The sequence below is a fragment of the Mustelus asterias genome, chromosome 21 (assembly GCF_964213995.1).
Source record: "Mustelus asterias chromosome 21, sMusAst1.hap1.1, whole genome shotgun sequence".
In the NCBI taxonomy this organism is placed as follows: domain Eukaryota; kingdom Metazoa; phylum Chordata; class Chondrichthyes; order Carcharhiniformes; family Triakidae; genus Mustelus; species Mustelus asterias.
This window is the reverse complement of record NC_135821.1, coordinates 55129717-55154240: the sequence shown is the minus strand read 5'-3', so window position 1 is coordinate 55154240 and position 24524 is coordinate 55129717. Positions and strand designations below refer to the sequence as shown.

General features: G+C 46.0%; 1 protein-coding gene across 2 annotated transcripts in view; it reads right to left on the bottom strand.

The window, feature by feature from the left end:
* Positions 1 to 24524, bottom strand: part of LOC144509284 (hippocalcin-like protein 1) — a 144950-nt gene that overhangs the window by 27060 nt on the left and 93366 nt on the right. For both annotated transcript variants that reach the window (XM_078237906.1, XM_078237907.1), the window contains one exon: positions 19960 to 20357. In XM_078237906.1, coding sequence (XP_078094032.1) covers positions 19960 to 20337 — 378 coding nt within the window. In that variant the 5' untranslated portion in view covers positions 20338 to 20357. The remainder of the gene's footprint in view (positions 1 to 19959; positions 20358 to 24524) is intronic.

Here is a 24524-nt window from a genome sequence, read left to right as displayed (position 1 = left end):
CACCCCCGATCTCCGGCCCAGTTCAATCGCTGGCCTCTCTCCCCTGTCACTCAGCCCAAGTGCAGAGTGGCAGCGGGACCGCCCCCCCCACCCAGCCCCACTGACCCCCCCCACCCAGCCCCACTGATCGCCACAAGAGGCCCTGCCCCTATCAGGCCCTGCCCCGTGGAAGTGTCAAGGTGCCCCCTGGGCATTGGGCGAGATTGGGCCACCAGCTCCCCGCAAGTGGGGAGCTATAGTAAACCCCGCTGCAGTGAACCACTCCAGGGGAAGGGGCTGGCAGGCCTGGAGATTTCAGTCCCGGGCCCACTAATGCTATTTAAAATATATTTAAATTACCTTCTGCACATTCACCAATTCGCGCTGGGTGTCCGGGACTCCGCACGTCTCCCAGCGCCAATTTCCGGCATGGAGCTGGCGGCACCAGAAAACTGGCACTGGGAGACATGCGGAGGCCTGGACACCCAGTGCAAATTGGCAGCAGTGTCTCCCGGTTCGCTGCGCTAAAACAGCAGGGCAGTGGGGTGGGAGAATCGCCCCCAATATTCCTAATGTTAGTGGAAGGGAGATGAGCAGCTTGAGAAGGAAAAAACAGGTGGTTTCTGAGGGAAACCCCCCACCCCCCCTCCTTGTGCAGTATCCCAAGAGCATCCAGACTGCCTTCATCAGGTTGTCACATGTTGACGTTGCTCTAACTGCTTAAACAGCTCCTCTATGTTTTTTTAGCACTTTAGAGCTGGATTTTACAACCCCAGGGAAGAGTGGGGGAGGGGGAGATGCTGTTGGTTGGCAGGTGGAATCTGTAAAATTTAGCTCTGTGCCATGGCCGCTGTTCCTGGTGCCTACCTGGCTGCTTGCCCCCCACCTCCCTATTTTAGCGGTGGCAGGGAGGCTTTGGAAAGCCTTCCCACGTCAATTGAGACCCTTAAGTGGCCAATTAATGATCACTTAACAGCCTCCTCCCATTGAAGTTGGCATTTCACCCAAGATGGGCAGAGGCCCACGGCGAGTGTTAAGGTTGGCACCTTCACTGGTCAGGCTGGTAGAGGGTCAAGGAATGGGAGTCATTTTAATGGGTTGCCCATTGTAGGCTCCTTCCTAAGTTCTTTCCACCAACACCTTTCTCTTCTCCACCTGCCCTATCCATCCTTGTCTTGCCAGCCTGGCCCTGGCGAGACCCCTGCCTTACCTCGAAGTGGGGGCTCTGTCACAGCCCGCCACCTCCTCCCGGACTATCGGCAGTCCCAGCCGTGACCGCACCGCTGCTTCCAGTGGCACAGCTCGGCCCATCCAGCTATCAGCCATTTGATTGGCCAACAGGTATCTGAGCGGCAACTTTGGCCCAGATGGGGGCAGAAGTCCAACCTCAAGCCAACTACCTTCCTGATGGCTGCTAAATGGCGGTGGGGTGAGCCAGCCAAGTGGGGCAGGTTTGCCCCCAATATTAACAGTATGGAACTCAGCTTTTACACCCCTCCACCCAACCCCCTGCCCCTCAAAACAACCTACAGGTCTGGCGTTTATGTCCTTCCTTGCATGTTTTTTTATCCCTTTCCTTTTGTTCTGAGGTTTTGCTAATGTTGTTCATATGACTTTTTTCCTAATTGGGATGAATGGTTTTCATAGAAATCATAGAATCCCTACAGTGCAGAAGGAGGCCATTCAGCCCATTGTGTCAGCACCACCAACAATCCCACCTAGGCCCTATCCCCATAACCCCACTAATCTCTCTAACCTATGCATTCCAGGGACACCAAGGGGCAATTTAGCATAGGCAGTGCATCTAAACCCACACATCTTTGGACTGTGGGAGGGAACCGGATCGCCCGGAGGAAACCCATGCAGAGATGGGGAGAATGTGCAGACTCCACACAGAGAGTGACCCAAGCCAGGAATCGAACCCGGAGCTGTTCGGCAGCAGTACTAACCACCGTGCTGCCCACAGGTGCTGACCGACCTGCTGAATCCAACGTTTTCCACTTTGATTTCAGATTCCCAGCATTTACAATTTTGCTTTCTTATTAACAAGCCTCCCACTATTCCACTGTACAACCTTTGTAGTCACCTTGCTCAAATACCGACCTAGATCTTTTCATACTGCCCCATTTCGCTTCCTGAGGAAAGGAATACAATTGGAAAGGCTTTCTGGCATGGGACGTATGTTCCATGAGGGATTCCTGAAAAATGAGCATTACGTGAAAATAATCAAAATTGGACAAAAGGGAGCTCAGACGAGAAGGAGACCTGCGGACAAATGTTCATCAGTCTTGAATTTCCTTTCATGTTAAGTGACATTAGCATTGCAAGCTCATTTTTTCTAGGATCAATTAAAGAGTATATATAGAATTGAATATGTAGGATTATTAATCTGTCACTGTAAATGTATGTACTGAAAGCAATATCCCAAAGGAACACTGTCCTATTTAAACTAGCAATGTGAGCTGTGCTCACTGAAACACCTCCCATAAAAGGAATCAGAGATATTTTTAAGAATCATTCAAATGGCACTAGCAATGTCACAAGAAGAACGTGTGCAAGGACATTGTTGAATAACTTTCTCACAGATATCAAAGTCTCAATGCTTTATAATGCCCATTAGAATTTCCATTTCAGATGCTCAGGTCAATTTCTGAGCACTTGGCGGGGGGGGGGGGGGGGGGGGGTTGTGGTTTGAGAGGCACTGGGGAGGGAAGTAAAGGGAGGAGAACCATGGTCGCAAACTCTACTTGCTATCTGCTAATAGGTCCCAGTGCATCTTGGGTCCTCATCACCATAACAAACTCAGTGCCATCAGTGAATCCTCCTCAATCAGTATGCCCCAAACACAGACTTGAGCCCTAATTACAGCATCTTTGACTGAACAAATTTCCACCCCTTTAATTTAGCAGCCTCTCTGAGTAAGATTGCCAATTCATATCAAATTGGCAATAGTTCTTTTTGCTATTGGAGGTAGGTTGAGCAATTTCAATCTATTGCAAAAGACTCTTAAAGGTCTACCAAACCTCGGAGTCTAGCAACCCACCAACCTGTGCTGTTTTGCAGCCAGACTTGATTTGAACCCAAGCGCGAAGAGTTGAAAGCCCATTGTCAAACCCACTACTCTTTTATCTGTAGGGTTGGCCTGTTAATGAAATGGTAAAAATAAATTCCCTTTGCATTCGGACGCACTTGTCGTCCGAGTGGTCACGTGAGAACGTGATGATGCGGCTACAAAAGAGGTCACATGGCAGGAACGCAGGAGTTATCCCGGGAACACAAACAAGCAGAGCAAGTCCTGAAGCAGCTGCTAAGCTGGTGAATAAACTACTCTTTGTTGTAAGTCCTTGCTGTCAGTGATTCAGGAACCCAACACATTTAGCATGGTGGCAGGAGTTGGCAGTATGGCACACAGGCTTTGCCACATCGACCCACTCGTCTTTGATGAGAATATTACAGACAGTTGGGAAAGGATCCAGAGGGAGTGGCATATTTACTGTGGTGCTGCATCGTCTGATGAGTCAAAAAAGGTACAGGTTTATACCTACTAAATCTCGTGGGCCCTGAGAACCTGAAAGAATCCTAAAAAAGTCTGAGAATACCTGTCTCCCGTTTAAAAAAAAAACAATCCTAGATAGGAATGTGTTCAATTCAACAAACCAAACACTGGATGAATCAATATAATCTTACACAGCTACCTGAAAATATTGGCAAATAAATGTGCATTTGGAACTCTCACTGATGAACTAATCAGGGATCAAATAGTTTGTGGAATTCATAGCAATTTAGTCCACAACCAGCTGCTGCGAGGGAAGAATCTAACATTGCAAGCAGCCATTAGTATTTGTATGTTAAGCAAGCGATCAGAAAAAAGCAGCAGACATTTTTGGCAGGAAACAGAAGTATTTGCAGTACAGGGGGATGCCCTGCTTCAACTGCAGTGGCCAGCACCCTCTGAACAGAACAGCTAGTTTTGAATATTGTAAAAGATGCAACAAATGTGGGAAATGAAATCCCTTTGTTAAGTGCTGCAAGGGAAAACCACAGCAGCCTCTTCTACCATCGCAACATGTCAGCTGGTCGGTCCTCCACAGCTAGGAATGTTAGTAAGGTGAATGAATTGGAGTTCAACCAAAGCAGTAAAGCCACAGGGCCTCCAACAACACTCTATTGCGAGAGTATCGACACTGTCACAAAAATGGGCGAGACCCTCACCATCCTCAACATAATTAGCAGTAATGCCAGACTTAAAGTCAAGATTGGCACTGGAGTGAAGGGCAACACACTTTCTCACCAAATGTTACGGAAATTGGACCCATATGCAGCAACAGACCCCAGCACCCAGGCAGATCTTGGAGGAAAAGAGTTGGTCCACAGAGTGTTCTCCAACATGTGAGTGGATAAATGCATTAGCTGGTGATATTGGTATGTGGACTAAGAAAAGAAGTCCACCATCAACCAGCCCAATGTTGGGAACACCACAAGAGTGCGGAAAAGATTTACTAGGATGTTACTGGGACTTGATGGTTTAAGTTACAAGGAGAGGCTGGTTAGACTGGGACTTTTTTTCCTGGGGCAAAGGAGACTTAGGGGATGATCTTATAGAGGTCAATAAAATAATGAGGGGCATAGATAAAGTAGATAGTCAACATCTTTTCCCAAAGGTAGGGGAGTCTAAAACTAGAGGGCATAGGTTTAAGGTGAGAGGGAAGAGATACAAAAGGGTCCAGAGGGGTAAGATGGGTATAGAGGGATATGGGCCAAATGCGGGCAATTGGGACTAGCTTAGTGGTTTAAAAAAAAAGGTGGCACTGACAAGTTGGGCCAAAGTGCCTGTTTCCATGCTATAAACCTCTATGGGTCTATAAGTTCCCTCAACTGGTGAGAGTTATTGTCCTGATCGCTCTCTTTCGCCTCCGGTGGAACATGTCAGTCTGAGTATCAGGACGAAAACATTAGCTTGTGCTCTCACTGATGGGATGGGAAAGTGGAAAATTAGTTTTCATTTGTTGATGAATCAGTAAGTCATTAGAGGACATAAATTTCATCACCAAATAGTGAGAACCTCATGTACACAAGGACAAATATTTCCAATGCGCCCCCACCGAGAGTGAAGTTCATCAGCAGAACTGCAAAGTTGGGAAATTAACCCCAATTGTCAAATTCTACTAGTTAACAATGCAAGATAAATCAACACCTTTCACAAAGGCAAGCAGCTAACAAAGAAACATAATGGAGGAGGCAAGATATTCAACAAGAACTTATCTGGTGCCTATGAACATATTAATTATAGAGTTAAAAATTAATTGTACATTGATTTGATATGGCATAATAAGCAAACTTATTCTGTTTATTGCCTTTAGGTCATTCCCTAATGTTAAATAGTCTTTTGACAAGATTAAGAGCAGATTGACTTGCAATTATTACTTATTTAATAAATCACTTATGAATAAGGTTGGCATAAAGCATTCCAACAGTATATTCCCGAATCCAGACTTCTTTCCTTTAGACTAACTGCAATGCGTGTAGATGAGGAACAGGCTTTGCACGTTACTGACAAATCCCTGTTAAATACAACTCCATAATCCGTCCATCTCAGACACTTTTAACTGCTGAAGGTTGTCAGTGATCGTGCAAACGTCTGTGGATGAAGCTCACATTGATAAATGCCCTCATTACAACGGACTTCAACACAGCTTGACGGACACAAATGAAGGCAGCAGCTTTAACGCCGGCAGGATTTACACTGCGGCAAACACCAGACCCAAAATAAGTTTCACATTTATGGATTACCGAAATTGAGTCTCTTCTGAAAAAAAAAACTCTTGTCCTTTATTGTGCTTTCAGTAAAATGCAGGCAGTGGTTCAATAGAAGATCAATAGTTATTTTCCAGATCTTAACGTTAAACTTCAAAGATGTGCGGGTTAGGTTGATTGGCCATGCTAAGTTGCCGCTTAGTGTCGCAGGATGCATAGGTTAGTGGGATTAGCGGGGTAAATATGTGGGGTTACGGGGAAAGAGCCTGGGTGGGATTGTTGTCAGTGTAGATTCGATGGGCCAAATGGCCTCCTTCTGCATTGTAGGCATTCTATGATTTCTATGACTAAAGGAAAACTAACGAGCAGCTCAGGTGTGGACCTGATTCGACACCTTGATCCTTATAGCTGGAGGAACATGAGGACACAGGAGCATCAGGAAGTGCAGAAGGATGTCATTCAGCCGATGGTGTTCATGCCGGCTCTTTGGAAGACTTTTCCAATTAGCAGGACAGACCTTCAAACCCTGCTGTCCCCATCACTCTGCTTTATTTTATCTCAGACTGATCATCTCCCGCACCATGGCAACACGTCATTTCGTTTTGATCCTCGGTTCAGTCGAGAAAAAGCTTTCAATTATGTTTTTGTACAGGTTACAAATGATTCTTATGGAAGGCAGAGCGATGGAGGTAAGTGTATGACCTGATGTCTTGTCTGCTGCATTAACATTGGATAGATTAATACGAGCTTGCTTCCACACATCCCCCCCCCCCCCCCCACAGCTGCTGAAACACTTGGCCATTCTCGGTCTCCGAGCAGACGCTCACTGCCACTTGTTGTTACAAATAACAAGCTGTGAAATGTGAAAATTCAAGTTTAACTTACAATGTATTTACCTCTGTTTCAGAAGGTTCTCGGTCTCTACTTCCATGACTCTCGTCATCATCAAAAAAACAGAACATACAGGGAAAGGTAATGTTTATTAGCATCACATGTAGGCTTACATTAACACTGCAATGAAGTTACTGTGAAAATCCACTCATCGCCACACTCCGGCTCCTGTTCGGGTACACTGAGGGAGAATTCAGCATGGCCACTCCACCTAACCAGCACGTCTTTCGGACTGAGAGGGGAAACCAGAGCACCCGGAGGAAAGCCATGCAGAGAACGTGAGTACGCCACACAGTGACCCAAGCCGGGAATCGAGCCCGGATCCCTGGCGCAGTGAGGCAGCAGTGCTAACCACTGTGCCACCCTGCAGTTTAAGAATGAACAAAATGAAAATTGGTAGCACTGTCCTCAGGATGTGCCAAGCCAATTTAGAGTCAGTTTTTTGGTCCTGGCTGTTTTGCAGACAAACGCGGCAGCTCGAGTGTGCACAGCAAGGTCCCACACACAGCACATGAGGTGATGGGTCTGCACTCGATGGAGTTTCGAAGGATGAGGAGGATCTCATTGAAACTTTCAGAACACTGAAAGGCCTAGATAGAGTGGATGTGGGGAAGATGTTTCTATTAGTAGGAGAGACTAGGATCTGAAGGCACAGCCTCAGAGTAAAGTCCCTTTAGAACCAAGATGGAGGAATTTCTTCAGCCAGGGAGTGGTGAATCTGTGGAACTCATTGCCACAGAAGGCCAAGTCATTGAGTGTCTTTAAGACAGAGATAGATAGGTTCTTGATTGGTAAGGGGATCAAAGGTTAAGGGGAAAAAGCAGGAGAATGGGGTTGAGAAACATATCAGCCATGATTGAATGGCAGAGCAGACTCAATGGGCCGAATGGCCTAATTCTGCTCCTATATCTTATGGAACTAGTTCATCTGTTTAGTTTTTTTTATTAGTGTCACAAGTAATGTTAACACTGCAATGAAGTTACTGTGAAAATCCCTTAGTCGCCACGCTCCGGCACCTGTTTGGGTATACTGGGGGAGAATTTAGCATGGCCAATGCACCTAACCAGCACGTCTTTTGGACTGTGGGAGGAAACCGGAGCACCCAGAGAAAACCCACGCAGACACTAAGAGAACGTGCAGAGTCCACACAGACAGTGACCCCCCCCAAGCTGGGAATCGAACCCGGGTCCCTGGCGCTGTGAGGCAGCAGTGCTAACCACTGTGCTACCATGTCACCCACCGTTTCAGTGATGTTAGTCATCAACCAAACCCTGGACTTGAACGTGGCGAGGTCCCGACGGCTGGGGCACACAGTTAATCAGCTTCAAAGGCTCAAAAGCCCTGTGTTGCAATGAGAAATAGGATCGTTCCGAAAGTCAAATGGAACATTCAGCACCAATCCCGACACCCACACCCTTCAGCAACACGGTGGCTCGATTAATATTCAACTGTTCTGTCAGAATTACTCTGAAATGTACAGGAGGTTGCAGACTATCGGCTGCCCCTTGTTAATGTAGGAATAACGTGCTACCATGTGTGATAAGCACTTCTGGAGGACAATTTACTTTTGCAAACTGCAATGTATGTGGGAGTTTAATCTTTTTCTTCTTTTCTGCTCAATGCAACTCAAAGAGAAAATCCCTATGGAGATAAACATTTCAATATCCACACATCTCGTAACATGGTTTTATTTTTAAGAACAAAAGGAAAACATGAAATGAGAGAAGGGCTTGTACTCCATCAAGCGAGCTGCTTTCATGGACACAAGTACAATAGACCCTTTCACAGATGACAAATTGGAAATCCGACTGTTTCAGATCATAAAAAACACATTACAATTTTTTTTTATTTAAATGGGAATTGGTAGCCTGCCAGTATTTTAATCATTCTAAAATGCCTGCTGCATTTACATTCCAGGAGAGATTATCTACTGTCTCTGTTTCTCTCGGTGCTGGGGAGGGGTGGGAACTCCATTTTGCTGACTCAATACAATATGCAGAATGTTTGTAGACAATCGCCCATCAGAATAAATTGATTCCTTCGGAGCATAAGACAGAGGAGCAGAAATAGGCCATCCGGCCCCACTCAAATCTCCTCCCCTATTTGGCATTTTTTATTTCTGGCATGAGCGTTACCTGGATGCCTGTCTCAACAAGAGCTAATGTTTCCCAGACTCCGAGGGAACAGCCAATCTATCAGATAGGCCATGCAGTTACCTGCAGAAGTCTGATTGGATTGGTGAGCTTTTAAATCATCAATGATATCTGCTATCTTCCTGTTGTGTTGTGACCTGAAATAAGAGAAATGTAACTGGAGATGGAAGCCTTGCGGGCTAGTTTCCTTCTCATATTGTCACACAGATCAAAGGTTAATACGGGACTCCATGAAGGTCATCTTCTTCACCGTTTTTGTGAGGTTTACATATTCGCCCTGTGTCTGCGTGGGTTTCCTCCGGGTACTCCAGTTTCCTCCCACACTCCAAAGATGTGCGGGTTAGGTTGATTGACCACGCTAAATTGCCCCTTAGTGTCAGGAAGGTTAGCAATGGGGATGATGGGGAAAGGGCGTGGATGGGATTGTGGTCGGTTCAGGCTCGATGGGCCAAATGACTTCCTTCTGCATTGCAGGGATTTTGTGATTGTATGAAATCTGTTGCCCTTACCTGGTCTGGCCTACACGTGACTCCAGACCCACAGCAATGTGGTTGACTCTTAACTGCCCCCTCAAGGGCAATTAGGGATGGGCAAGAAATGCTGGCCCAGCTGGTGATGCCCATGTCACATAGCAGAATTTTAAAAAACATTGATTTGATTAAAGTGAGGTTAGGAATCATGCAATTGACTCATTCTCTTGTTGATGTGGTGTAAATGGTAAAAGATGTCCTCTTCTGCCTGGAACATATCGGGCAGAATTCTCAGTATTTAGTCACTGCCAGAAAGTGGGACCACTTGAAGTCAGAAAACTGATTCACTAGTCGATGGACTTGGCCAATTGGCTCTTTCCTAGTGTTGTGTCATTAGCTTCTAGCCTCAAAGCTCACCAACCAATCAGGGGACAGCTGGTGCGATGATACACTGGATCTGTCAAAATGAGGAATGCTACTTAAAAGGGCGGCACCATGGCACAGTGGTTAGCACTGCTGCCTCACAGCACCAGGGATCTGGATTCAATTCCAGCCTTGGGTCACTGTGCGGAATTTGCACATTCTCCCCGTGTCTGCGTGGGTTTCCTCCTGGTGTTCCAGTTTCCTCCCACACTCCGAAGATGTGTGGGTTACGTTGATTGGCCATGTTAAATTGCCCCTTAGTGTCAGGGGGATTAGCAGGATAAATACATGGGGTTACGGGCATAGTGTCTGTGCAGGCTCGATGGGCCGAATGGCCTCTTTCTGCACTGTAGCAATTCTTTGAAAAGGGATCACAGCATGGGTACCTGGCAGGGGTGAAACCATGATCTGGCAGGGGACCAGAGTGGCCCATTGTGCTGGGGGTGCGCTGGCACCTGCAATGGTGGTTTGCCCAGCCAATGGCGTAAAACCGAGACTTTGCCTGATGCAATATTTCAAAGCCATCTTTTTCTTTTGGCTAAGATGGAGCGTTAGATCGAGCCCAAGATGGGATGCAAAGTCTTGCCTTATCAGCTTGGATCTGGTTTGTTCCTCATGTGGGAATCATAATTGGACCCAATTTGTGTTGGCTCTTTTGATTAGAAATAAGGTTATGAAGACTGACCAGCACTTGGAATTTTGAGGCTGCAGTGACCACAGGAATGGAGGGGAGACTGAGAAGGCTGCTCGCTCGCTGGGCCTCCCTCTCTTATCTGAAGTTCTGCGATGGGATCAAGGATGGCAGTAAGACCAAATCTTAGGATGGAAATGACAGAGGAAATGAGCAAAGTGTGAATGTTCCAAAATAGAGTCAGTATGCCAGGAGGCCAGGACTTCAGGAGTGTGGGAAAAGTCAGTGGCATCACAATTTCCAGAGGCAAGCTCCACACTCTACCTCATCCTTCTTGCAGAGCACCTCTCAGGGCAGCACCCCTCGACCTATTCCTCTCACGGCAGTACCTCACATATGCCTCACAGTCACTCTATACAAATATCCTTTCATCCTTTCAGGAGGAGGAAGCACACAACTTCGCAAGAGATCTTTAGTGCAGAGCGACGGAGGGGCGGGCACGGAGCGATGGAGGGGTGGGCGCAGAGTGATGGAGGGGTGGGCGCAGAGTGATGGAGGGTGAGTTTGTTGGGTGGGGGCTCTTGCCTCCTTCCAGCTGGATCTTTGTCCACCCTATCTGCTCTGTGGCTGGGGGAAGGCAGCTGGTGCTGCTGCCAATGTGCGCTCTTGCTGATGGCAGTCGTGTTGCTTCGGTTCCCACCCCTCACCAGAAGTGCAAAGTGGAGCTGCAAAAGCTGCTATCATGCTGTGGTGAAGGCTGAAAGGAGGGGAGTGCCACTGAGGCCGAGTGAAGTGCTGGACAAGTGAAGTGCCTTCCGAGAAGTTGGAAATCACCCGTCAAGCAGGATGATAGCACTCAGGAGATAAGTACCTTGAGCTGCCGCCTCCCACCTGACCCTGGCTGGAGCTCTTCAACTTCTCTGATCAAAGCCTTCCCGGCCAGTCAGTTTCATTGTTGACTCTTCCCATTGTGCACTCATCTTGGTTACCCTGGCAACTTGTTGCCAAGTCGACAAACAGGTGGTCTGGCTGGGAATTGCAGAAAGGTGGTTTTACAGAGTTCTGAATTGATTTAACTACTCTACTTACCTGATGAATCCAAAGCCATTCCTCATTCCCTTCAATCCTACCTTGCAAGGCGGGATGACGTTGGGATCGTGACCTAACCTCACTTTCAGGGGATGGAAGTCCCATGCCAATCTGCTTCGCCTTGCTTGGGAAAATCTGCCTCTCATCACTGCAACCCCTCCCTCTTCCTTTTGTAAATAAGCATGTGGTTTGGTATGTCAACATGCAGGGGTTATCTATAGAAGGGAACTTTTCTGTGTTGCAAACAATTAGAACATAGGAGACAGCTGAAATTCAACTCTGCACAACCTAATTTCCAGAGGAGAAACTGTGCATTAATGCTAATATCCAAAATTGTACAAGCAAAATCCCCAAGTGATTCACCCTCCCTTCTCCCCCATTCAACAATGGCCTACAGTCCTCTTAAAACAAAAAAAATACTTACACCACTTCCCAGCAACACTGGAACATTTCATTGCCATTTACATTTATCCTTGTATTAATTGTTTAATATTGCTCCCAAACAGATATCTACCCGATTCCTTAATACACGGTGGCACAGTGGTTAGCACTGCTGCCTCACAGCACGAGGGACCCGGGTTCGATTCCTGGCTTGAGTCACTGTCTGTGCGGAGTCTGCACATTCTCCCCGTGCCTGTGTGGGTTTCCTCCGGGTGCTCGGGTTTCCTTCCCTAGTTCGAAAGATGTGTAGGTTCGGTGCATTGGCCATGCTAAATTTGCCCTCAGTGTACTCGAACGGGCACCCGAATGTGGTGACTAGGGGATTTTCACAGTGACTTCATTGCAGTGTTAATGTAAGCCTACTTTTTCACTAATAAACAATCTTAAAACTTAATGAAGAAGTGAATAAATACTGGGGAGGCAATGGTGCAGCGCAACTGTTGTTGCATTACTAATCCAGAGGCCCAAGGTAATGCTCTGGGGACCCGAGTTCAAATCCCACCACAGCAGATGGTGAAACTCAAATTCAATAAAAAGCTGGAATTAAAAGTGCAATGGCGATCATGAGACCATTGTCAATTGTTGTAAAATTGGTTCACTAAATGACCTTTAAAGTTTATTTATTTATTAATCACAAGTAGGCTTACATTAACACGCTTACATGAAGTTACTGTGAAAATCACCTCGTCGCCACTCTCCGGCGCCTGTTCGGGTACACTGAGGGAGAATTTAGCATGGCCAATGCACCTAACCAGCACATTTTTGGACTGTGGGAGGAAACCGGGGCACCCGGAGAAAACCCACGCAGACATGGGGAGAACGTGCTGATTCCACACAGTGACCCAAACCGGGAATTGAACTCGGGTCCCTGGCGTTGTGAGGCATCAGTGCTAACCACTGTGCCACCCCTTGAGGGAAGGATATCTGGCCTACATGCGTCTCCAGACCCCCCCAGTAACGTGGTGGACTCTTAACTGAAATGCCCCAGCAAACCATTCAGGGACAGGGAAATAAAGAATTTAAAACACTTTGAATGGGAGCTTGTTCCGCGTGTCTAATAGTTTGAAAGAAATCTCGTGTGTTTTCTACACTGTGCTGAAACACTAAAGCAAATGAAAATTTCTCACGTCTCTGCAGCTCGTCACGGTCGACCCCCACAATCTGCCGTTGGCCTCATTTGGCGATGCCAAAGTGATGGATTGCTTCCACATTTCCTCGTCCTGCCACACTGCCGAGGTCAGTTAAACACAGTTCACCGAGCAGCAACTCAAAGTGACCACGGGGAGTGCCTGAAACTGAGGAGCCTGGAGGGGTTTTAGTTTTGTTCCAGAAGAACTGAAAACTAATTTTAAAACATTTTCTTTCTGGGCCTTTCTTTCCCTCGATGCCTGCACCTGCTTTAAAATTGCTCCACCGCACGGTTGGACTACTGACATATTTCTGAAATTGCCCACTCCCCCAGGCTAACCCATCCACCATCAGTGCTTCTCAGGAACAGATGTAGAATCTCTACAGTGAAGGCGGCGGCCATTCAGCCCATTGAGGCAATAATCCTACCCAGGCCCTATTCCTGTAACCCTCTGACACTAAGGGGCGATTTAGCATGGCCAATCAACCTAACCCGCATGTCTTTGGAGTGTGGGAGGAAACCAGAGCACCCAGAGGAAAACCATGCAAACACGGGGAGAATGTACAAACTCCATACAGACACCCAAGGCCTGAATCAAACCCGGGTCCCTGGTGCTGTGAAGCAGCAGTGCTAACCACTGTGCCACCATGTCGTCCCAATATGGCCTCCCCAATCTGCTTCTAATTAGTGCTACGTGAAGGACCAGGACATTGGGAGATGGTTGGCCGCCATTGCTCCATGAGACGTTCCTGGGATTGAAGGTGGACTGTCCTTCATGCCAGCTTGCTGCTTCCCGGCCTGATGTTGCCTCTCATGTGGTGCAGTGTTATTATGGGGCTGGCAAGAGGTTTGGCTGTACCAAGAGACCACAACATTATATAGCTGCGACTGCATGGAAGCTTAGTACTCAATAGCATCTACACCAGCACCATTTTCATGTCCTTGTTAAGGCCTGTTGCTATGGTATATCTGCGGGAAAGGAAGGGAAGACCCTAAAGACAGGGTAAGGATCATGCCCTTGGAATTTAGAGGACAGAGGCAAGAGTGGAAGACTGATTTCGGCATCCATATTTCCCAAGGATCCATGACGGCAGTGTAGGTACCAGTAACTTGAAGGTTTTAAAGGTGGCAATGATTCTCCATGATTGGGACAGTGTGCCAAATATTACTGCATGAAGATAAAGCAAATGAAAATGTGCCTAAATTGAGGATAGGCTTTGGGGAGTCAGGAGGCGAGTTACTCCCCGCAGTATTCTTAGCCTCTGACCTGCTCTTGTAGCCATTGTGTTTATGTGGTGAGTCCAGTTGAGTTTCTGGTCAATGGTAACCCCAAGGATGTTGACAGTGGGGGATTCAGTGATGGTTACACCATTGAATGCCAAGGGGTGGTGGTTAGAGTGTCTCTTTTTGGTCATGGTCATTGCCTGGCATTTGTGTGACACGAATGTTACGTGTCACTTGTCAGCCCAAGGCTTAATATTGTCCAGATCTTGTTGCATTTGAACATGGACTGCCTCAGTATCTGAGTCGCTGCAAATGGTGCTGAACATTGTGCACTCATCCATGAACATCCCCACTTCTGACCTTATGATGGAGAGAAGGTCATTGATGAAGCAGCTGAAGATGATTGGGCCTGGGACACTACCCTGGGGGACTCCTGCAGAGATGTCGTGGAGCTGAGATGACTGACCCTCCACAATCACAACCATCTTCCTGTGTACCAGGTGTGACTTCAACCAGCAGAGAGTTTGCCCCCTGATACACATTTACCTCCCTTCCTCTTCTGCTAGTGCACCAGGCCAAATTTCAAGGCTCCCCCGCCCCGACATTAGATTCTCTCCTGTCTGCCCTCAATCCTTCTCCAAGTTTATCTTGCTCATGAGACTCACTTCCTGTTCCCTCAACCTCATTTCCGCTAAACTATTGACCATCCAACTTTGGAGCTTCACTGATACTAATGGGTCATTCTCTTCAGTTACTGTCCACCCTCTTTCAAATCTGCTATCACTATTCTCCTCAAACAAAGAGCAACTCTTGGCTCGATCTTCAAGCTCCCTTTCCTCTTCAATGTTCTGGAATATATTGCCATCTCCCAGATCCTTTCCTAGCTTTCCTGGAATGCCATTTTGAATCTCTCCAGTCAGGTTTCTGCCTTTGCCACAGTATTGAAACAGCTCTTAGCAAAGTCACAAATTACACCCTGTATGACTGTGATAACCTTTCCTTCCTTGTCCTTCTCGAGCTGTCTGCAACCCTTGATGCAACTGACTATGCATCCTTCTCCAACACCTCTCCACTACCACACCCTAGGGGCGGCACGGTAGCACAGTGGTTAGCACTGCTGCTTCACAGCTCCAGGGTCCCGGGTTCGATTCCCGGCTCGGGTCACTGTCTGTGTGGAGTTTGCACATTCTCCTCGTGTCTGCGTGGGTTTCCTCCGGGTGCTCCGATTTCCTCCCACAGACCAAAGATGTGCGGGTTAGGTTGATTGGCCAGGTTAAAAATTGCCCCTTAGAGTCCTGAGATGCGTAGGTTGGCGGGATTAGCGGGTAAATATGTGGGGGTAGGGCCTGGGTGGGAATGTGGTCGGTGCAGACTCGATGGGCCGAATGGCCTCCTTCTGCACTGTAGGTTTCTATGATTTCTTTCTATGACTGCAGTCTTCTGGTTCCATTCTTACCCATCTAATAGTAGCTGGAAAATCACTCGTCTCTTCCCTCTCCCATTTTACTCCTCATGTCTCCCACGAATCTATCCTTCGCCCCCCCTCTTCTTTCACATCTATATATTGTTCCTTGGCAATATCACCCTAAAACACAGGCTTGACATGAAATAACATTGTATCTTAACAGCACTTAAGGTAGAATAGGATTAATTGTTTAATATTGTTCCCAAACAGGTATCTATTTGGTTCCTTAACACAAGATGGCACAGTGATTAGCACTGCTGTCTCTCAGCTCCTGGGAGCTGGGTTTGATTCCCAGCTTGGGTCACTGTCTGTGCTGAGTCTGCACATCCTCCACATGTCTGTGTGGGTTTCCTCCGGGTGCTCTGGTTTCTTCCCACAGTCCAAAGATGTGAGGTGCGGGTTAGGTGGATTGGCTATGCTAAATTGCCCCTTAGTATCAGGGGGACTAGCTAGAGTAAATGCATGGGTTTATGGGAATAGGGCCCAGGTGGGATTGTGGTCGGTGCAGACTTGATGGGCCGAATGGCCTCCTTCTGCACTGTTGGATTCTATGGATTCTATGAAAAGACGTGCTGGTTAGGTGCATTGGCCATGCTAAATTCTCCCTCAGTGTACCCGAACAGGCGACTCAGGGATTTTCACAATAACTTCATTGCAGCATTAATATAAACCTACTTGTGACTAATAAATAAACTTTTTAAACTTTACTTTGTTTTGGCTCCTTCACTCTGTCTAAATTGTCAGACTGCTTGTCTGGCTTAAACGCTGGATGAGGATACAGAACGCATATAGAATTAGGGGAAGGAGTAGACCACTCGGCCCCTCGAGCCTGCTCCACCTTTGTAACCTCAACTCCACATTCCTACCACCCCCTTCTTATCAACAATCTACCTTGATCTGCCTTAAAAATATTCAAAGACTCTGCTTCCACTGTCTTTTGAGGAAGAAAATTCCAAAGATTCATGACCCTCTGAAGGAATAAATATTCTCCTCATCTCTGAATTGAATGGGCGATCCCCTTATTTTTTTTTAAAAAACAGCAACCAACTAGATTCTCCCACAATAGGAAACATCCTTTCCACATCCTGTCAAAACCCTTTAAGATCTTGCGAATCAGTTAAGTCACCTTTTACTCCTCTAAACTCCAGCGGATACAAGTTTAGCACGTCCAAACTTTCCTCAAAGGACAACCCTCCCATTGCAGCACTCTGAGCTTCAATTAATTAATTCAACTTCAATCTAACTTCCTTCAATTACAGTAAGAAGTCTCACAACACTAGGTTAAAGTCCAACAGGTTTATTTGGTATCATGAACTTTCGGAGCGCTGCTCCTTCATCAGGTGAGACTTACCTGATGAAGGGGCAATGCTCTTAAAGCTCGTGATACCAAATAAACCTGTTGGACTTTAACCTGGTGTTGTGAAACTTCTTACTGTGCCTACCCCAGTCAAACGCCGGCATCTCCACATCATTCCTTCGATTAAACATTAGGAAGAACAAAACCATTTACTTTGGTCACCATGCAGCACCACCAGCCTTCAATTTCCATCTCTCTCCCTGGCAACTGCCTGAGACTGAATTAGACGATTCACAAACTTGGTGTCATTAACCCAAGATCAGCTTTCAGCCATAAATCCTGAGACTGCCTTTTCCACCTCTGTTAGATCTCCCGACTCCACTCCTGCTTCAGCTCACCTGCTGCTCAAACCCTCATCCTGGTCTTTGTTCCTGCTCGACTTGACCATTCCAAAGAATTCCTGGCTGCCGTCCCACATTTTACCCTCTGTGAACTTGAGCTGATTCAAAGCTCTGCTGCCTGTGTCCTGTAATGGATGCCCAGTCCCATTCCACATCACCATTCTGTGCTCATTGACCTAAATTGGCTCCCAATTGAGGCAAAACCTCAAGTATAAAACTCTCATTTTCCATTCCCTCCCTGGCCTTGTCCCTTCCCATCGCTGTGATTGCCTCCAACAAGCCAACAATCAGAAAGATATCTGCACTCCTCTAATTCTGGACTCCAGTATGTCTAATTTTGCACTGCTCCACCATTCAGGGCCACGTCATCAGTTGCAAAGCCTGTGAACTCTGAAACACCATCCCTACATCTCTCTGCCTCTTTCCTCATTTAAAACGCTACTTGAAACTCAACTCCTTTGACTGAACATTTGGTCATCTGTCCCAATATCAACCTTTTGTGGCTCTGTGGCAAATTTCTGCCTTATGTATTGTTCCTGTGAAGTGCCGGGGGATGTTTTCTGACATGAAGGTTGCTATATAAATGGGAGCTGTTGTTGTTAACCTGTAAACCCATAATTCATGCAGTCAAGTGAAGATATTTATCATCACACCTTTGACGAGTCATGTAATATTCTTGTTTACTGTGTGCTCAGGTATAGCACGTGACACAATTAGTTGTTTCCAAACTTTGGAAGTGCCATTCACCTGAAGCAACAGATTTGCTAGTAATTGTTCTGTCAGAATACATGTCCTTATGACACCATAGAACAATCCAGTGACAATAAAACCACTGAAAAACCATCAATATTTGGACAGCTTCCCCCGTCATTCCAGGTGGGGCATTGACAAACTGTCCCTCATTCAGCAATCGCATTCAAAGGAATGGAATTCACACTGATGATGTGGAAGTGAACATCAGCAGCTGAGGCTAAAATACATTGCTGAGCGAGAGCGCAAAGGAGTCAGGCTGCCAACTGCGATCAAGTGGGCAGCACAGTGGGTTAGCACTGCTGCCTCACTGCGCCAGGGACCCGGGTTCGATTCCCGGCTTGGGTGACTGTCTGTGCGGAGTCTGCACGTTCTCTCCGTGTCTGTGTGGGTTTCCTCCGGGCGCACCGGTTTCCTCCCACAGTCCAAAAGGTGCATTGGCCATGCTAAATTCTCCCTCAGTGTACCCGAACAGGCGCCTGAGTGTGGCGACCGGGAGATTTTCACAGTAACTTCATTGCAGTGTTAATGTAAGCCTACTTGTGACTAATAATAAATAAAACTTAAAAACTGAAGTGTGCTGCTGAAGGTTTCACTACACAACTTGCCCCCACACTCCAGCCATTAGTCGGCCAACACATCCATCCTTGTGACTGCCTTCCTACTGGAAAGCAAGCAGATTCATTGCCCAATTGGATAACGCTTGACTCTCAACCAAACAGCCTCGCCCCCCCCCACAAACCGCCATTTTCTATATATTTAGTATATTTAGATCTGGTGAGGGGAAATATTCCAAGAAAATGAAGGGGAAAAAAATCTATTTGCTGATTGTATTCCATGGTTGCACATAACAGTGTCCTGGAGATTGATCTTCAGTTCCTGGAAGACTCCAGGCCAATCCTGAAGGGTTGACTACCCTAAAATGGAGGCTTGTCTAGCACCTCTTGTACCGTCAACCCAAGTTGTTTGTGCTTGATGCTGAACAATGCTAATGGCCTCCTTTGCGTCGATGAGGACACAATCAACCCATTTTTAAAAAATTTAAATGTGCATTGGGTTGTGTGGATCCACTGGTACTCATGTTAACATAATATCAAAGGGGCAGTTGCATAACCAGTTCACTGAGCACCTCATGACTCAGTTGTGACAAGGCGCAGTAATTATGAAATGTGAATGGAAACAGTGCACTTACAAAGTCTGCTCCCAAACCTTGGTTGGAAAAGTGAAGGAGTGACATTAGAATATTGCTACCCACCAAAACAGGATTCAGTTCAAATGTAAATATTTTTAAAAAATCTTCTGACGCTTGAGATTTTGGGGGAAAGAAAAAAAAATTCTCTTATACAAATTTACTGGAATAACGGCCTCAGTGGCACGGTGGCACAGTGGTTAGCACTGCTACCTCAACACCAGGGACCTGGGTTTGATTCCCGGCTCGGATCACTGTGCAGAGTCTGCACGTTCTCCCGGTGTCTGTGTGGGTTTCCTCCGGGTGTTCCGGTTTGCTCCCACAGTCTGAAAGACGTGCTGGTTGGGTGCATTGACCCGAACAGGTGCGAGAGTGTGGCGACTACCGGGATTTCACAGTAACTTCATTGCAGTGTTAATGTAAGCCTTACTTGTGACAAATACATAAACTTCACTTTAACTTTTTAAGATCTATGGACAATTAGTGAAGAGACTGACAATCCTTCTTCGTTACAGAATAATGGAACATTATCACAGCTTCAAGCAAGGGGCTTACATCAAACCTTTCCAACAGATTGAAAAGACCTCCATTTTCCAATTGATTACTTGTGACATTTTCAAACACTTGTATCTCTGAATTAACCTCGACAGTATTGTATCAGTAACACTCCTACCTGTACAATTTCTAGCATTTCATCTCGACTGATGTACCCGTTTCCATCCAGGTCATACATGCTGAATGCCCACTTCAACTTCTGCTCCAGCTTGCCACGGGATGTGACACTCAGCGCAATAATAAATTCTCGAAAATCAATGGTTCCATCAGCATTGGTGTCAAAGGTGCGGAACACGTGCTCTGCAAACTTGGAGGCGTCGCCGTAGGGGAAGAAATTTGCATATATTTTCTTAAATTCATCAACAGTTAGATTTCCACTCGGGCAGTCTTTCAGGAAGCCTTTGTACCATTCCTGGAGCTCGTGGTCGGTGAATTCTGTGTTCTCTCGGAGGTCCTGAAGGACTTCGGGTCGCAGTTTACTATTCTGCTTACCCATCCTCGCTCAGGTGATCACACCTAGATAGGGAAAAAGGAAACCAATTTAGTCAGCTCAATGCCAGAGAGGTGCTTTGGTCTGTTGATGTGTAGTAGACATTCCCACTCAAGTACCTGTATAACTGACATTGTATTGCAAGCTGCTGCTTACTTAGCCAACAAGGAGTGGAATGTTTAAGCTGGAATTACTCATGGCTGAACCACTAATCCTGTGAAACCTGTAAACACTGTACACATCTACAAGTTTAAGTACATACTATAATACAAAGAGTGGGACATTGAGCACCTCTTTTGGTTATCTGCAAGGAATTTTGTGGGTGTTTCAGGCTTAGTTTTGCATAAGGAAATGCAATTGGATGCTTTCCATTGATTTTCCAGATGCTGTTCTTTAGCCAACAGGACAAGAAGTTAAAGAAGTCTTGTTACAACTGTACAGGTCGCTGTTGAGATGTACCGTGTGCAGTTTTGGACATGTTACTTAAGGTTGAATGAGTTTGGCCTATATTCATTGGAGTTTGAGGGATGAGGGCTGATCATATTTAAACAAAGGATTGAGAGAGGGCTGGATCCCACCCCCCTCCCTCCCTCCCTCCCCCCCCTCTAAATGAGTTGGGTCATTACTGTCAAAATAATGGTTGGGACTAATGGCGCTTCCTGTTACTTATGCACAAATGGTACATCCACTTCAGGTGAGGGGTAAGGGCATCCGAGTCAGCTTCATGAAAATTAAATCTGGCTCATTACTGAATACATTTAACAGCATAATGTTCTTGCATTTGTGTGGGAGATACAAGCTACATGCAATACAGAAACATGAAGACATATCACTCCAAATCTAAGTACTCTTCTAATGAAGTGAAGCATCCATCAGTGCCAAATTGGACTCTCTGGCAGTGAAAATTAACTATTAGACGAGTACAGTCTTTCCTTCAGGTTTTAATTGTTGCTGGAGACCTGTGTCAAATATCTGTAATTTAAAAAAAAACTTTTCCTTTTTGTCTTTTATCCCTCTCTCTTTTAATCAAATATTTTGCCCCCTCTCTATTTCTTCTCTTGTATCTGATCTGATGTGGAATTGTAAATTAGAATTGGCGAATTTATTCTTGGTTGTTTATTTCTCAATTCTCCAATCTGATTGGTTAAGGAGGTACACAGCTGCTTACCCGAATCAATCAGGGCCCAGATTCCTGGTTTTCCTCATTAAGTTAACAGTTTGGACTTTCAATGACTTGCGACGCAAAATTAGAAAGAACTTAAATATTCAAGAGCAAATTTAACTAACAGCAAGTGCTGTCCAATGCCCTGGAACAACAAATTATTCCCCCTTGTTTAGATGTCTACCCATGAATAAAATCATCTACACAGTTCTTACTTTTAGTTTTGGGCCAGGTGATCAGATGGAGGAAGAACATAAGAAAGTGGAGCAGACTGAGGCCATCCAGCCCTTGAGCCTGTTCCACTAGTCAAGAAGATCATGACTAATCTGATGTAACCTTAACTCCACTTTCAAGCCTGTCCCCCATAACCCTGAACTCCCCTTGTCAATCAGAAACATGCTTAACTCAGCCTTGAATACATTCAATGACCCAACTCATTTAACAGGCCGGGGGGGTGGGAGGATCCAGCCCCTCCCTCATAATCCTTTATGTTTAAATAGGATCAGCCTTCATCCCTCGAACTCCAATGAATACAGGTCGAACTCATTCAACCTTTCCTCATAAGGCAAACCCCTTCACCCCTTTTCTGAACTGCCTCCAAGCATGTACATCCTTCCTTAAGTAATGTGTCCAAAACTGCACATGCTACATAGTAGTCTCAACAATGACCTGTATAGTTGTAAAAAGACTTTCCTACTTTTATACTCCATCTCCCTTGCAATAAAGGACTTTGGGCTTTGGTTGTCAACATTTTTTCAGAAAGAATCTTGTTTTGTTGAAAAAGAAAATACCCGAGTCTACCCACAAATGCTGATTAGGTATTGCAAACAGATCAAAAAGAAGCTAAACCCTATTAGTGCCGATATTCCCCCCCTTGGCAGGTAGTGGATGGAAGAGTCTAGTCAAGGCGTACTGAGTCTATTCAGACCTCAGAGTGCCAAGCTTGGCAATCAGGCCATCTGCACAGTGTGCTTGCACTTGGGTTGGGAAATAGAAAATGTTTGGACAACAGCATCCAGAAGGCTTTCAGGTCCAAAGTGTGTAGTAGAGCCTGCAAAAGACAGTTCCACTTAGGCTTCCCTTGCCTTAGTCCTTGAAACCCTTGGACGCAACAATGTTGAAGCGTCCAGGCTCTCAAAGAGATGAGTACGAGAGCTGAAATTCACAGTCTTGACTCGGTCCCATGGCTGCTCTCATCCTCTGCCTGGCACCAGAATCAGCCCACTTTCCAAGTAACCCCTGGAAATCCCAAGGCAGCATAAAGTGCACACCAACTCGGTGTAAAAGATATCTGCCTCCTTTTTCTTTTCACAAGGCTTGGAGATGAAGTCCCAGTCTGGGACTAACAGGGCAGTTTGATTTTGACTTGACTACAGCCTGAGCACTTTCGAATATCTGTCAATTTGCATTATCTGCTGAAGAGACGGTTGGCTATTTTTCTCTCTCACGATGAATAATGAGATTCTGTGGAATCGAATATCTGGTTCCTTCATATTAACTCATTTGTTAAAAACTGCAGATTCGTTAGACCTATGTCTCTCCAGTGGAATGCATCTTGCTGGGGTTTAATCTATGTTTGTACAAATGACATTTGAGAGATTTCTTTATTATTGGTTCCTCCTTCCTATTTTTTAAGGATGTACAGATCAAAATAACTGTACAGCATGTACGCAGATCTCCCTTCTGATTTTGATTTGATTTATTATTGTCACATGTATTGGTATACAGTGAAAAGTATTGTTTCCTGCACGCTATACAGACAAAGCGTAATGTTCATGGAGTATATTGGGGCGGCACGGTGGCACAGTGGTTAGCACTGTTGCTTCACAGCTCCAGGGACATGGGTTCGATTCCCGGCTTGGGTCACTGTCTGTGTGGAGTTTGCACATTCTCCTCGTGTCTGTGTGGGTTTCCTCCGGGTGCTCCGGTTTCCTCCTACATTCCAAAGATGTGCGGGTTAGGTTGATTGGTCATGCTTAAATTGTCCTGAGATGTGTAGGTTAGAGGGATTAGTGGGTAAAATATGTAGGGATATGGGGGTAGGTCCTGGGTGGGATTGTGGTCGGTGCAGACTCGATGGGCCGAATGGCCTCTTTCTGTACTGTAGGGTTTCTATGATTTCTATATAGGGGAGAAGGAAAGGAGAGGGTGCAGAGAGGTGGTTCTGTATGGCATACACACACACACAAAGAAAAATAATGATCCAGATTAAACCATGGATTTGCTCTTTATTTTGACAACAGATTAAAGCATGGATTATCAAGTTGCCATTAGAAAAGAGTTGGATAAATTGGTTTAGGTCCCTGTTCAGTGGTGATTAGAGGGCAAGATTTCACTGCATCAGTGGTTCATGCGATTGGTTTGCATACTGTTGATCACAATGCTCTGCTTACCGCTTATTTATTTTACACAATTCTAAGGAGATTTACCAGGGAGATCAGCCTGGGCTTTATCCCTTCATACCCATAAAAAAATGGAACGTCTGGTTCCAAGAATTATGCCTGGCAGGCTCTTGTAATTCGAATACTCAGTTACAGCTGAAGTTCACCTCCTGGAGTTGACCTTCATTCCCACCCCACACCGTAGCATAACATATACCACACCCCAGAAGGGAAAACACAGTAAAACAGTGTGGTGAACCATCGTTGGTTCCCACTAGATAGTACTGAACCAGGGTCTGGCCAGTACTACAAGTATGTATATATGTTGCTGTTGGGGTTAGGGATGGGTTGTTCTACTTGTTGCTGTTGGGGTTAGGGTTGGGCTGTTACACCTTGTATTATAGTTATTGTGGTACATCCCAGTCGGGCTCCGCCTCCTGGGAGAGGTATAAAGGTCTCTGCTCTGTCTGGGACCCCTCAGTCTGGGATCGTGTATATAATTAGTAGCTGCCTTGTTACAGCAAATAAAATTGATGCGCGTTATCACACACGAGGCTTGATGCTCAGAAAATAAAGGCTTTTATTTGCTGTAACAAGGCAGCTACTAATTATATACACGATCCCAGACTGAGGGGTCCCAGACAGAGCAG